Here is a 14,390-nt window from a genome sequence, read left to right on the forward strand (position 1 = left end):
TATAATGTCCCTAAAAGATAAAAGACAAATACCTTAGCTTGGCATATGATAATTCTATATAATCTGACTTGAACCTATTTTTTCAACTTTATTTTGTTTTGTTCCTTCTTTAAACAGTCATTGATCTAGTCAAAATAAACTGTGAGCCATTTTGTGAGATTATCATGTATTTTGTATTTATTCACAAAAGCTATCTTTGTCCCATGCTTCAAATATATTCTCTCTTCATTTCTACTTGCTAAAATTCTTCTCTTTCTTGGGTTGCCAACGTCTTCATATATAGTATGTGTTTATATACTATAGATTTGTTAAAATTGAATTCAATATTTACAAGAATTGTACGTGTTTATTTAACCTATACTGGATTTGCTTGCTGCCTATGGGAGAGGATAGGGGGAAGGAGAAAAAGTTGAAACACAAGGTTTTGCAAAGGTGAATGTTGAAAACTGGCTTTGCATGTATTTGACAAAATAAAAAACTATTAAAAGTGAAAAAAAATAAAGCTGAATTCATTTATTATCACATTTATCTTACAGTAATACTTTAAAATTTATAATAGCGAATATGCTATACAATTTTATTATTCCTATGCAACAGGCCAGAAAATTGAGGCATTTTGTGACTTCTGGTGAGACTTGAGGGAGCAACCAAAGCATTAATCATTTAATACTTAGGCAGCAAGAAAGTGCAGTGAATAGAATGCTGCCCTTGGAGTTTAGATCTACTTTGGACACATTAATTTGTGATCCTACATGAATTATTTAATTTCTTTTAACCTCTCATCCCTTATGTGTAAAATGGGAATTAAAATGGTTATTTCATTTGTTGTAAGAATCAAGAGAGATAATATACATAAAGTGCTTTGCAAACCTTTAGGTGCTATTTAAATGCTAGGTATTATTATTATTGTTAACATCATTATCTGAATTATATGTAGTTTTCTAAATCACAATATTCTCTCTAATAATAAATGATGGCGTCCTCCTTTTGTTCCTTAAAGTAAAAGTACCAGTAGCTAGAATGAACAGAAGCATATGTTAAATCTTTTTTGACAAATCAGAGCACATTTAGCTGAAGTTATTTATAGGAAGAAAGGTATTATTACGCGTATTTTTAATCTAGAGATAGGTGACCGTTTTGTTAGTGTATTTTTCTGATAGGAAACTGAGTAGAGAGACTCAAAGATAGCCAAATTCTGATCACTAGGAAAGGGTAGTTAGTAATATATTGGTCCCTTAGAAAGATAAAACCCAAATGAACGAACTATTAATAAAATAAAATAACTTTCTGTGAAGTAGTTATTCAAATCCAAATTGATAATAATGGGAATATTAATATTATAATAAAATTAGTGATCAAATGCAGTTTGGATTCATGGATTACTTACAAAGTAAAATTACTTACCCTGAAAATATATTTACAACGTACAATGTAAATTGTACTTTACAACATAAGGTATAATGCATTTACCTGCAGAGCAGCCTCTTCAAGAATTTCAAGATCTTCCTCCAATTCATTACCTGCGAAACAAATTAAATGTTTCACTGAAGAATGTTAAACTTTTTTGACAACTGAATTTTATAAAATTCTGCATTTAAATTCCAATGCTTAAGTAATATCCCCACCTCCATTATTTTGTATAGAAGAATAAGAAGAGTATGTATTTAACATAAAACTATATGCTATATTTATAGGAATCCTCTTTTAATCTAATATTTTCACCCTTGCATTAAAACAGAAAGGAATTATGCTACTCTAGCTTAATGAAGCTTTAGTTAACTTGAGCACCCTTGATTATTTCTGAGATCCTCACATCAAGAATTATAATTAGTTAGCATCAGACACTAAGTCAATGGCAAAGAAAAGTATAATGAAGATGTAATATTTACTTTGCAGCCACTTGAAAGACTTGAAAGACATTTAAAGTTACAGTGAGAGAGGGAACTGATGAGGAAAATTTTTAGTAAGTGTTTTATATGTACATTTTGCATTCAAACAATCAGAACTCTCTTCCCCTAATTAACCAATAGGCATACATTTTATAGTTTAGGAATGTAGTGGAGTGAGGAAGGACAGAGGTTTCCTGATTACAAGCATACTAGGCTTTATCTTTACTCATCTCTCCAGGAGATCTTGAATAAACATCTTAATTAGATAATAGGGCACTTCTGACAATAAGGGGTGGTGTTTTTAAAGTTATAAGAAAAGTGGGTGGGAAGAGAGAGAGAGAGAGAGAGAGAGAGAGAAGAAGACGAGAGAGAGAGAGAGAGAGAGAGAGAGAATGAGAGAGAGAGAGAGAGAGAGAGAGAGAGAGAGAGAGAGAGAGAGAGAGAGAGAGAGAGAGAGAGAGAGAGAGACTTCTAGTATTAGGTGAGTGGGTAGGGCAAAGTAAGAGAATACTTGAATATAGTATTACTCACCAATAGGAAGCGCTAGATCCTTTTTCATCAAAGCTGCTGCACAAACCCCACCAAGATTAGCTAATTCTTTTTCCAACTGAATAATTCCCTGTAAAATTACAAATTGAATTTTCATTTAAAAGTTTGTGTTTGATGTCAGTACATAGGTTAGTAAAATGCATTTCTATAAAATCAAAATTGGCAAGAAGTAAGCTCTCAAAAATATACTTTGAATAACCTCAGGAAAATTGTGTTAGCTCACTTCTGAATTAATATGTTAGAGAGAAAAACAATTCATTTTGAATGGCAGATTAATATAAATGCTAAGGACAGCAAATAGTTTTTAATCCATAGAACTTGATTCTTAATTGAGAAAATTTTTCTTTTTTCTCTTAAAACTGTTTATGTTTTATTTTGCTGAATTAAATTTTAAACATTTAAAAGAAATATAGATAAGGCCTCATGACAAACCAAAAAGTTGTTATCAACCCACAGGAAATAAGTGAATTAATTGGAGAAGTGACAATTTCCTGAATATATTTAATATTCCCTTTTTGTTACAATTCTAAGACATTTTGGAGGAGAAAAGGGGAAAGAATACAAGATACTAATAATCTGAGCTGGAATTCAAGTCCAATTTCTCCTCTCCTTTTCCCCACCCTTTTAAGCAACACAGGAGTATAAGAGAAATCACACCTATATTGTTAGTTTTGGGGGGAATTTTTCTTTGTCAAAAAGCTCTGTATTATGGAAGTCATACCTAGCTTTTCTTGGCATATTGGGCAGAAACTAAGATCAGGATCAGGTATAATTTGATGAATGTAATGATAACATTTTTAAAAATTCAAAATTGAAATGTATTTAGTCTTAAGCTAATTTGGGGAGTGAAGAACTAGAAAAAGCAGGGATGTTTCAATCAATTCACTTATTAGTACCTTTTTACTTATGTACTTTTGGATTATTTATTTAGGTTATATATTGATAGCTGTATGTACAAGATTTGCAAGAAAAATCCAAAAAGAGCTTAAAAATCTATAACAATTACATCTTAAGAAACTACAGAGATTTTTGATTAATTTAAGACAAAGATGAGCTGGCAAATGTTTAACAACCAGTTCTCCTCCCTTCCCCCACATCTATACATGATGAACTTTTAAGTTTAAGTGGCATTATTAATATATTCTCTGTCACTTTCTTAAGTCCAGACCATCAACAAAATAATAAATCAACTCTGATTTGTAGTATGCCAATTTCCAATACATAAAAACTCACATTGAAAATTTAAAAATCAGATCTTGCAAGATGGTTTGAGTTGATTCTACCATAAGCAAACTCAAGTTTCAGTTTTTCCATTTATCAAGAATGTTCAAAGAACCTAACATATAACATATAAACAATGTATTCCATCCAGTGTGTGTGTGTGTGTGTGTGTGTGTGTGTGTGTGTGTGTGTGTATTTACATTACAAATAATAGTGGGGTTTTTTTTTTTTTTGAGGCTAGGATTAAGTGACTTGCCCAGGGTCACACAGCTAGGAAGTGTTAAGCATCTGAGACCAGATTTGAACTCAGGGTCCTCCTGAATTCAAGGGTGGTGCTCTATCCACTGAGCCACCTAGAAGCCCCTACAAATAATAGTTTAAAAATGAATTTAAACTTTGAGTAAAATGTGTAACTAATATTTAGAAACCAAATACTGCCAAACAAAAAAAAGCTTAACTTAACATAATTAGGAAAAGATTCACTCTCACCTCATCAGAACCAGGACTAAATTCATATCCAATTGCAAAACATTTGAAACCGTAAAACGAAGCTTTGTCATCTTTCACATAATCTGAGGCAGTCTCTAGTGAAAAAAGGGCTTCATTTCCTAAGAAAGTAAAAATCTTAAAATGAAACTATTCCTTTATTCTTTCTTTTATAAACCAAATGGAACCTGCCTCTAACTTGTAGGTGGCTGGAATCAAACAGAACAAGGACATTCACAAACCAAACAGTTTAATTTCAAAGTAAAGGAACTAGCTTGCAAGCAAGAACACATGTGCCAGAGCCTTGCCCTGGGGAGTAGAGACCCTCTTTAGTGTGGCCAAATCTCAATACTTAAACCAAGCTCATGCAGTAAACTGCAGCCCTGACTATGAGGGGTAAAAGCAACAATGTGACAAGTTTGAATCATGACTTGAATATGAATATAGTTGATACTTGTCCAAGCTCAGAAAACACTTGGTGCTGGTCACAGTAGCACAATAATTATATAAAACAATTCTGGGATTTTGCTGTGGTAGAGATCATCCAGAAAGTGAGTGCAAAGAATTGTTCTTATGCCCAAACTTAGGACAACTTGTTTGCTGGGTCTTAGCTTTTCCAGAACTTGATATTTTTAAAGATACCAAATAAAGAGAAATAATAAAAAACATAAATGACATAAGGAATATCATCTTATATTGACTTAAGGAATCAACTTCAACAATGATAATTTCTCAGCATTAAGTCTTGAACAAATTTCCCTATTTTTGAATTACAACTGTTATCTTTTAATTATTTATTCATAAGTTTTCCACACAATTCAGGGCTGCTTTATTTCCTATTCAGAATGTTTTTATATTGGTTTTGTTCCTTTATAGTTGGTCTTTAGTAAAGTTTGTCTACATTATCTTACCAAATATATTTTCTTCTATCTTTTGTGTTAATGGAAAGGACTATATGATTTTGTAATTACTGTAGCATTAACTTGTGCTATTACTCTCATATTATTTTGGATGTTTTGGAGTTGTTAAGTGTTTAAAAAGCTATGATTTAGGTACCAGAAGAGAGAACTGATTAAGATCACAAAACTGATTATAGAGCACTATATCTAAAATTACTTGAAGTTTAGTTTAATTTTCTAATTTTTAGAGATTAATATTGCAATGTAACACTTGGCAAAGCAAAGATTTAAAACTAAGTTACTGACTCCCAATTCAGTGTTCAATCTACTATAATCCACATTGAGAAAGGTTCATTTGGCATCAATGATGGCAAGTCACAATCCATACTACAGATTCTTAAAGCTTAATTTTTATAACTTATTAAAATTTAAGAAAGCCTTTATAGGATTTATATAATCCAAAAGGATACAAGAGGAAGCAAACAGTTTGTAAATGACTGGCTAACTAAAACTTCTTGGTTGAATATAAAATTAAATCATTATTTAATAATCAAAAGATAAGCATTTTAGTACCTATGTACCATATGATGCTAGCTTCTAAGGATACAAATACAATAAATGAAATAATTCCTACTTGTAAGTAATTTACATTTGAATCAAGATCACAAGTAAATTAATAAAGATATACAGAATAAATATAATGAGAAAAACAAACTTCAGATAGAAGCTGGTGCTTGGGCTGCCTCTTGAAGAGAGAATTCTGGGAAGGGATGTAAGGAAAAATTACAATCCAGGTCAGGGGATGGGTATAAGGGTGAGGAGGAGACCAGTGCAAAGGCATGGAAATGGGAAATGCAGAGAGACCATTTTGTTTGGATTGTAGAATGTGGGGGAAGTGACAGTCAGTGACAGATTGGGCTCAGATCATGAAGGGCTTTAAAAGTGCAAATGAGAAGCTTATATTTTATCCTATAGGTAAGTAAAAAGTAGCTACTGGAATGTACAGGGGGGGGGGGATGGCTATCACATGACTGGGGAAGAAAATAAGAAAAAGGAGGAGGAGACAGAAAAAACAAAGAGGGGGAGGAGAGATACATAGGAAAGGTGAAAAGGTGAGAGAAGTAAAAAGAGGATAGAGGAGGAGGGGAAGGAGGCCAGGAGGGAAGAGAGGGAGACAGAAAGAAAGGGTGGGAAAGAGAAAGAGTGAAGGAGTCAGAAAGGTAGGAAATGAAACAGGATAAAGAGTCACAGAAGTTACTGAAGCCCACAATGGAGTTAGTATCCAGAAATGACTGGTAAATAGTGTCAAATGCAGAAGATAGGTCAAGAATATCTGGAGAATTAAGAAATTTTCATTAATGTTGGGGAGAGCAGTTTCAATTGAGTGATGAGGTTGAAAAACAGAATGTAAATGGTGGTCAGGAGAAAAGTTACCAGCAGAGAATATAGATAGCTTTTTCTAGCAGTTTGGCTGAGAAAGAGAAAATAGATATTGAATGATAACTTGATGGGTTAATTTAAAAGTCTGAGATAAATAGGGAAAGATTAAAGATGAAACCTTTTGGAAAAGACAGGAAGAAATGTTATCAAGTGTACACAAGGAGAAATGTTGACTTGGGCAAGGAATAAACATCCAGTTTATGTTTTTCTATAATCTGGTTTTACTCTGCCTATTCAAAATTATAACTCTTTATATCCTAACAAATGCAAGTTAGTTTTGTCCCTAGAATATACTGTTCATTCAATTTTCAAAATTATTTTCACATCTGTTCTTGATATGGTCTCTTTTCTCATCTGTTTTTGTCTCAAAGTACAGTGAACAATACTCAATCTTACTATCAGTAAGTAAAGTACAAAAAAACCCTTACCTGGCAAGACTAAAACCATAGTTGGCCATCCTGAAGACCCTGAAAATTTCTTTAATTCTATCCATGAATTGAGGTTTTCATGAACAGAATTCACCTTTGGTCCAAATCCAGAGTTCTGAATGGTTCTAATAGGAATCAACAAACGGAGAACATCTTCTGATTGTGCAGTACCACACTGAGGATCAAACTCAATTGTCATCCATCTTACACATTCTGGAAAAGTCACCTAAAGTCAATTACAGAAATTATCTTTTAAATCTATGGAAAATGGAAGAGTTTGTGCCTATCTATGTAAGTGATAGGAAGATTAAATAAAGTAAAATGGACAATTTTGATAAATAAAATTTAAGTGCACAAATAAGTCTAATGTGGCTAAAATGAAAATGGAAAAGAAGTAATGGGGGGGATATTTGCAGTAAGTTTCTCTGATAAAGAGAAAATATGTAAAACATAAGGAGATGTGTAAGACCTTTAAGGAATGGATTAAGATTTATAATGTAAACACCCCCTTGCCTAATAGATAAATGGTTAAAAGATACAAATAGAAGGTTTTAATTTATTTTTAAGTTTTTAATAATAACTTATTTTCTAAATATATGATAGTTTTCAACATTCACCCTTGCAAAACCTTGAGTTCCAAATTTTTCTCCCTCCTTTCCCTCCACCTCTACCTTAGATAGCAAGTAATCCAATATATGATAAACATGTGCAATTCTTCTATACATTTTTCCACAATATTATGATGCACAATAAAAACAAGATCAGAAAGTTAAAAAAAAAAAAAAAGAAAGAAAAAAGAAAAGAAAAAGAAAGAAAAAAAAAAGCAAGTAAATAACAACAAAAAAGGTGAAAATATATGTTTTGATCCACATTCAGTCCCCACAGTCCTCTCTCTGGGTGCAAATGGCTCTCTCCATCACAAATCTATTGGAATTGGCTTGAATCATCTTGTTGTTGAAAAGAGCTACGTCCATCAGAACTGATCATCACATATTCTTGTTGCTGTGTACAATGTTCTCTTGGTTCTACTCACTTCACTCAGTTCATGGAGGTCTCTCCATGCCTTTCTAAAATCATCCTGCTGATCATTTCTTATAGAACACTAATATTTTATAACATTTATATATCATAACTTATTTAGCCATTCTTCAACTGATGAACATCCATTTACTTTCCAGTTCTTTGCCACTACAAAAATTTTTGCACATGTGGTCCTTTTCCCTCTTTTATGATGTCTTTGGGATACAAGCCCAATAAAGACACTGCTGGATCAAAGGATATGCAGAGTTTGATAGCCATTTGGGCATATTTCCATATTGCTTTCCAGAATGGTTGGATCAGTTCACAACTCCACCAACAATGTATTAATATCCCAGTTTTCCCACATCCCCTCCAACATTTATCATTATCTTTTCCTGTTTTCTTTGTCAAACTGACAGGGGTGTGTGTGTGTGTGTGTGTGTGTGTGTGTGTGTGTGTGTGTAAAATGGCACCTTAGCACTGTCTTAATTTGCATTTCTCTGATCAATAGTAATTTAGAACATTTTTTCATATGGATAGAGTTTTAATTTCTTCATCTGAAAATTGTTTGTTCAAATCTTTTGAACATTTATCAATTAGAGAATGACTTGTATTCTTATAAATTTGAGTTAATTCCGTATATATTTTAGAAATAAAGCCTTTATCAGAACCACTGGATGTAAAAATCCCCTCCCCCCACCATTTTTCTACTTCCATTCTAATCTTGGCTACGTTGGTTTTGTTTGTACAAAACCTTTTTAATTTAATATAATCAAAATTATCCATTTTGCATTTCATAACGTACTCTAGTTTTACTTTGGCCATAGATTTCTTGAAAAAGAAGTTTTTAAAAAAGGAAGAAATCCTAATTATCACCAAACATAAAAAAAATAAGCATTAAATCAATAATAATTACAAAAATGCAAATTAAAACCACTATTAGATTCTACCTTACACTCATCAAAATAGCACAACAATAAAAGAGAAAAATGACAAAGATTGGAGAGGCTACAGAAAAACAGGTAAATTAAGTGCCACAGTGGTGGAGCTGTAAAATGATCCAAAATGGATGGAAAGAAATTTGGAACTATGTTGAATAGTTACTAAAGTGCACATAGCAAACCTCATCCAACTCAAATTATTAAATTACTAAGAGGTGAAAAAAATTTTAATCAGGTGCTAAGAGATGAGGTATAAAGACTTAGAAATAGTATTAAGAAACAAAAGGGAAAGAATCAACCACTATGGAGGGTAGAGGAAATAATAGTGACTTGCATAGAATATGCAATATTTTTATTTTTACTTTAGCTGAGTGACATTTCATAACTGTAGGCTGACTGCCCTGTTTGAGAGATCCTGCAAGATCCTATCAGTCTTGATACTCTATCTCACCACTACTCTTCTTTGCTCTAATGGGAAGGGGGAGCCTTGAACCCCAAAACCTCCATTTAAGAAAGAATCTCAGTTGTGTTTCTCACCTGGCTGTTCTACTTCAGGACTTTTTTACAAGCTCCTTGAGAGTAAGGACTGTCTATTTTGAATATGTATTCTCAGCACTTAGCACAGTATCTGACACATAGTAAGAGCTTAATAAATATTTATTGACTATTATTGACCAATTATGTAACACTAGAGTTTTTATAGAATTGAAGGTGTGGGTTACAGAAAAGGAAAGGAGAGGCAGATGAGGGTTATTAGCAAGCTACAACATATCACATTGTCCAAGGGATGCAATAATAAATTATGTCATCAGAGAAACAAATGGCCACAAAAAGATGTAGCTAAGTCTTATGAGAGCAAGGGGCAACTGATAGATAATAGGCAAGCATCTCAATCAAGGTAGGGACCATTCATATCGAAAAGACCAGGTATCTATCTACTAGAAAATATTAGAGTAAGATACTTATTTTAATGTCTAACATTCACATTCATATAAACTATCAAGTTTGACCTTTCCTTGGGTGTATAAAATATATATATGTTGAATGACAGAAATTTTATATGTTGCCAGAGGCTAAGTATTTTTGATCTACTGCATAGGCAAACATATTTTTAGAATCAGAGCTATGGTAAGTTATATCATGTTTCTCTAACAAACAATCTAAATACCTTGACGGGAGGGAATATTTATGATGCTTCTTTTGTATCCTTTTGAAAAACAGTAATGTGGCTAAACCAATAAGCTTATTATTTGGATCAAGTTTTTTAAAATGCATAATGCTCATGAATATAGAAAAAATTCATAAAAATAACATTTTACGACCTACCTTATAGTGCATAACACATGCAGGTTTATATGGATGTTCACTTTCTATGACAGCATAATGATTAGAGGTAGTACAAGCTGAAAGTCCTTGTTCAGGCTGGTTTCCTGTGGTACTATCTGTGGATTGGTTAGGATTGAATGCAGGGGGTGCATATTTCTGATTTAAAATGGCAACATTAGGAAGCAATTGTTGTACAAGACCAAAGACTTCTACAGCCACCTAGGATACAAAAGACTATGTTTAACTTTTAATGCAGATTTTAGGCTTGGGTAAAATTTCCTTTATCTAAATCTTATATTTAGATACATTCCACAGTTTTAATATTAATTCATTCAACAAATATTTATTCAATTCCCTTTATAAATTTCTACATTCTCCAAAAATATATACAACATAAATATGTTATATTTGTCTGTATATGTGTATAGGCTTGTATATTTCAAATTGCTTCCCTTCTAAATGCTGATAAAATTATCAAATGTTTAAACATTTTGGAAACCAAGTTATTCAAAGATTTTTTTCAAAGATAAGTTTTTCAGAATAATTATAGTTATATATTATCATTATAAACAACCTATGATAATTCTACAAAAATAAATTTATTGAGAGGCAGACATTTAACTAAACCTAAGAAAAATACAAGGATAAAATTTGAACAAATAATTTCAGTCTTTCCATGAACAATTATGTTACTGAACAAAAATAGAAAAAAAATCAAGTGACCATTCTAAGTTCAATACAAATTTGTTATATAATCTAAACCACTGGTCCTCAAACTTTTTAAATAGGGGGCCAGTTCACTTTTCCTCAGACTGTGGGAGGGCTGGACTATAGTAAAAGCAAAAACTCACACTCTGTTTCCGCCCCTCAGCCCATTTGCGTCTGGGCTGCATCTGGCCCGTGGGCCGTAGTTTGAGAACCCCTGATCTAAACTGTACCCTCATTGCTGCGAGGCAATCCTTCTACACTTTATTTATATCTCCCTTATCAACTCACTGTCTACAGTAGTTCTTTCAAATCTTTTCATCCTTCCTCAAAACTCTCATGTCTTCCTTTTTACCAATCTTTCCAAATAAGAATATAGCTTCATATTATACTGAAAAAATTGAGACTATTCTCTTGTGAGTTCCTTCTCCCTTGTTCCTCAATTCATATCACTCATATATGCCTTCTATCACATCTCTCCCTTCACCTCTATCTCACACAAAGTAGACTTTCTCTTTATCAATGCAATCCCTAATTCCCAGATAAGTCACTTTATCCTGTCTGTTACAATCTCTGTCATTCCCAATTTAGCATTTATCTTCAATCTTGCTCTATCAGCTCCTTCTCTGTTGCCTACAAGTTGCTCTCATCTCTCTTTTCAAAAAACCCTCACTTGATCCCTCTCTCCCTGCTAATTATTGTTCTATATCTCCCCTGTCCTGTCCTTTTTTCTTTTCCTGAGGGTGGGGTTAAGTGACTTGCCCAGAGTCACCCAGCTAGGAAGTGTTAAGTGTCTGAGACCAGATTTGAACTCAGGTCCTCCTGAATTCAAGGCTGGTGCTCTATCCACTGCGCCACCTAGCTGCCCCCTCTAATCTTCAATCTAACATCTCTAACACTTTTTTAGTCATTTTGAACTGGACACCCAGGGTAGTGAGGTGGTAATGGTTAGAGTGTTGGGCCAAAAGTCAAGAGATCCATCTTCCTGAGTTTAAATCTGACTTTCAACACTTACAGCTGTGTGACCCTTGGCAAATGACAAAACTCTTTTTGCTTCAGTTTCCTCAATTGTAAAATCAGCTAGAGAAAGAAATACAAAACCACTCTAGTATTTTTTTTTTAGCCAAGAAATCCCCAAATGGATACATAACTAAATCAGACTAAAGAACAAAAACATCTTAAATTTAGTATTTCCTTTCCCTTGTAAACTTTGCTATTACTGTAGACAGCACTACCATCTTTCTGATCCCATAGCTAATGACCTTCATATCAATTTCAGCTCTTCTCTCTTACCTTCTGTCCCCACACTTAACATGTTGCCAAGAACTTTATATTTATGGTTTTTGAAACATTTTCTGAATATACCTCCTTTCTTCTGATACTGACATCACCCCCGTGTAGGCCCTCATCACCTCACATTTAGACTATTGCAGCATCCTGCTAATGGGTCAGCTTGCTTCAAATTGCCCTACTCCAATCCAATCTATCTTCCATTCAATCACCAAGTGATTTTCCTAAAATGCAGGACCAACCATGTCACACCATCTATCTAATAAACTCGTGACTCCCTACCTATCACCTCCAAAATAAAATACAAATGCTCTATTTGTCCTTCATAAGCTAGTCCCCTTCCCTCCCCACCGCCATTGCCCCTTAGCTCTTCCAGGTTTCTTATACCTTATTATTTGCCATGTCCTCATGGATTCAGGGACACTAGCTTCCTTAGTATTTCATGAATAATACATCCATCTCTTGACATCAGGCATTTTCATTGGCTGTTTTCTATGACTTTATCACCTGGTTTCAAGTACTAACTAAAATCTCCTTTTCTAGAGGTAGCCTTTTCCAACCCTTCTTTAATTCTTAGCGCCTGGTTAATTATTTCCTACTTTCCAGTTTGTATTTGCTTGCTGGCTATCTATCTCATTATTTTGTGTGCTATTTCAGTGTAGAAACTATCTTTATGTACTGGGTTATTTATTTATTTATTTTTTAGTTTGTGTTTTGCATTTTCAGTATTATTAGTCCTGTTCTCAGAACAAAGTAGGCACTTAATAAATGTTTACTGATTGACATTGCATTTTGCCATGACAAAAATAAAGTTATAAATCAAGATATCAATTTCAAGGTTTGTGACTACATGATGCCAATATATCTAGCTGAAAGTGAAAAAATTCAAATATTTTCAAAATTATTGGATTGACAACTTGTTAATTAAAAAGCTGTTTTAACATCAAAATTATAGGCAGAAAATAAAAACATACAGTCTATGAGTATCTTCATTAGAAACACATAAACTATGCCAACAGGTGAAAATTTATCCTACTATTATTATTATCTGCTGAGACAATTGGGGTTAAGTTACTTCCTCAGGGTCACACAGCTAGGAAGTGAAGTATTGGAGACCAGATTTGAACTCAGGTCCTCCTGATTTCAGGGCTGGTGCTCCTTCCACTGTGCCACCTAGCTGCCCCAATTTATCCTATTATTGAAAAACCTTCAGAAGAGATTTCTCTCTAACTTTTTATCTCTTTCTTTTCCTTTTACCTTCTAGTGTCAGAGAATTAAATGATCTTCCTCTATGTCAAAACTAATCCCTTTACTAATATACTTACTGACCCTATCTCTAGGATACTGTGCCATAAAAAATTTCAACTTGATTTCTTTTCAAATTACTTTTTTCTGTTATTGTGTTACAATACTCTCAAGTTGCCTTCACTTAAAAAACAAAAAGGCAAAACAATAACAACCCCATCTTTCCCTTGACCCTGCTAAACATTCAAACTTTTGTCTAAGTCTCTTTTCTTTTTCACCTTAAAACTTCTACAAAGAGATTTTGCTGTCTTTCTTTAAGCTCTTTGAAATTTGGCTTTCATTTCAAGTAGTCTATTGAACTTGTTTTCTCCAAGGTCAAGGAGGAACTCAATCTTAACTAAAGGCTAAACCCAAAGGCAGATGTTTCTATAGTATTTGAAACTGCTAGAAACCCTCCACTTTTGTAATGCTGTCCTTTACATGTCCACTCACTGCGTCTAAATTTCTTTTGACAATAAACTAGTCTCCCTGAAGTGTGGATGGGAACCCCTAAGTTCATTCTCTCTCTTTTCCATATATGATTTGATCCACTTCCTAGGCAAGTAGGTCTTTTTGAATGAATCATGAATTTTATGCTAGAGACAAACAAACTGACTTGTCGGACTCCAAAGATGACATTCCATTTCCTATCTCTGTTGACTTTTTTAGAGTGGTCCTGAATATTTGAAATGCAAGCTTTTATTTCCATCTTATAGAATTTTCATCTTCTTCATGGTTCAGGTCAAATGCCTTCTTCTACAAGAGATTTATCCTAATCTATTGGATTCATAGTATCCTTTATCCAACCTTCTCACCCCTTTTTGTGTATATTTTCTATTTACTTCTTCTCTGAATTTATGTGATTTTCACCCAATAGGACTTCAAGATACTTGTGAGCATAGAGCATTTGTG

General features: G+C 33.3%; 1 protein-coding gene across 4 annotated transcripts in view; it reads right to left on the minus strand.

Annotated features, from left to right (window-relative positions):
* The window catches only part of MYCBP2 (MYC binding protein 2), a 288,824-nt gene that overhangs the window by 119,354 nt on the left and 155,080 nt on the right, over window positions 1–14,390 (minus strand). For all 4 annotated transcript variants that reach the window (XM_074299302.1, XM_074299303.1, XM_074299301.1 and 1 more), the window contains exons 40-44: window positions 10,200–10,418; window positions 6,913–7,138; window positions 4,149–4,267; window positions 2,421–2,508; window positions 1,471–1,520 (exon numbers count right to left, since the gene is read on the minus strand). In XM_074299302.1, coding sequence (XP_074155403.1) covers window positions 1,471–1,520; window positions 2,421–2,508; window positions 4,149–4,267; window positions 6,913–7,138; window positions 10,200–10,418 — 702 coding nt within the window. The remainder of the gene's footprint in view (window positions 1–1,470; window positions 1,521–2,420; window positions 2,509–4,148; window positions 4,268–6,912; window positions 7,139–10,199; window positions 10,419–14,390) is intronic.

Source organism: Sminthopsis crassicaudata, chromosome 3 (genome assembly GCF_048593235.1).
Source record: "Sminthopsis crassicaudata isolate SCR6 chromosome 3, ASM4859323v1, whole genome shotgun sequence".
Lineage (NCBI taxonomy): Eukaryota > Metazoa > Chordata > Mammalia > Dasyuromorphia > Dasyuridae > Sminthopsis > Sminthopsis crassicaudata.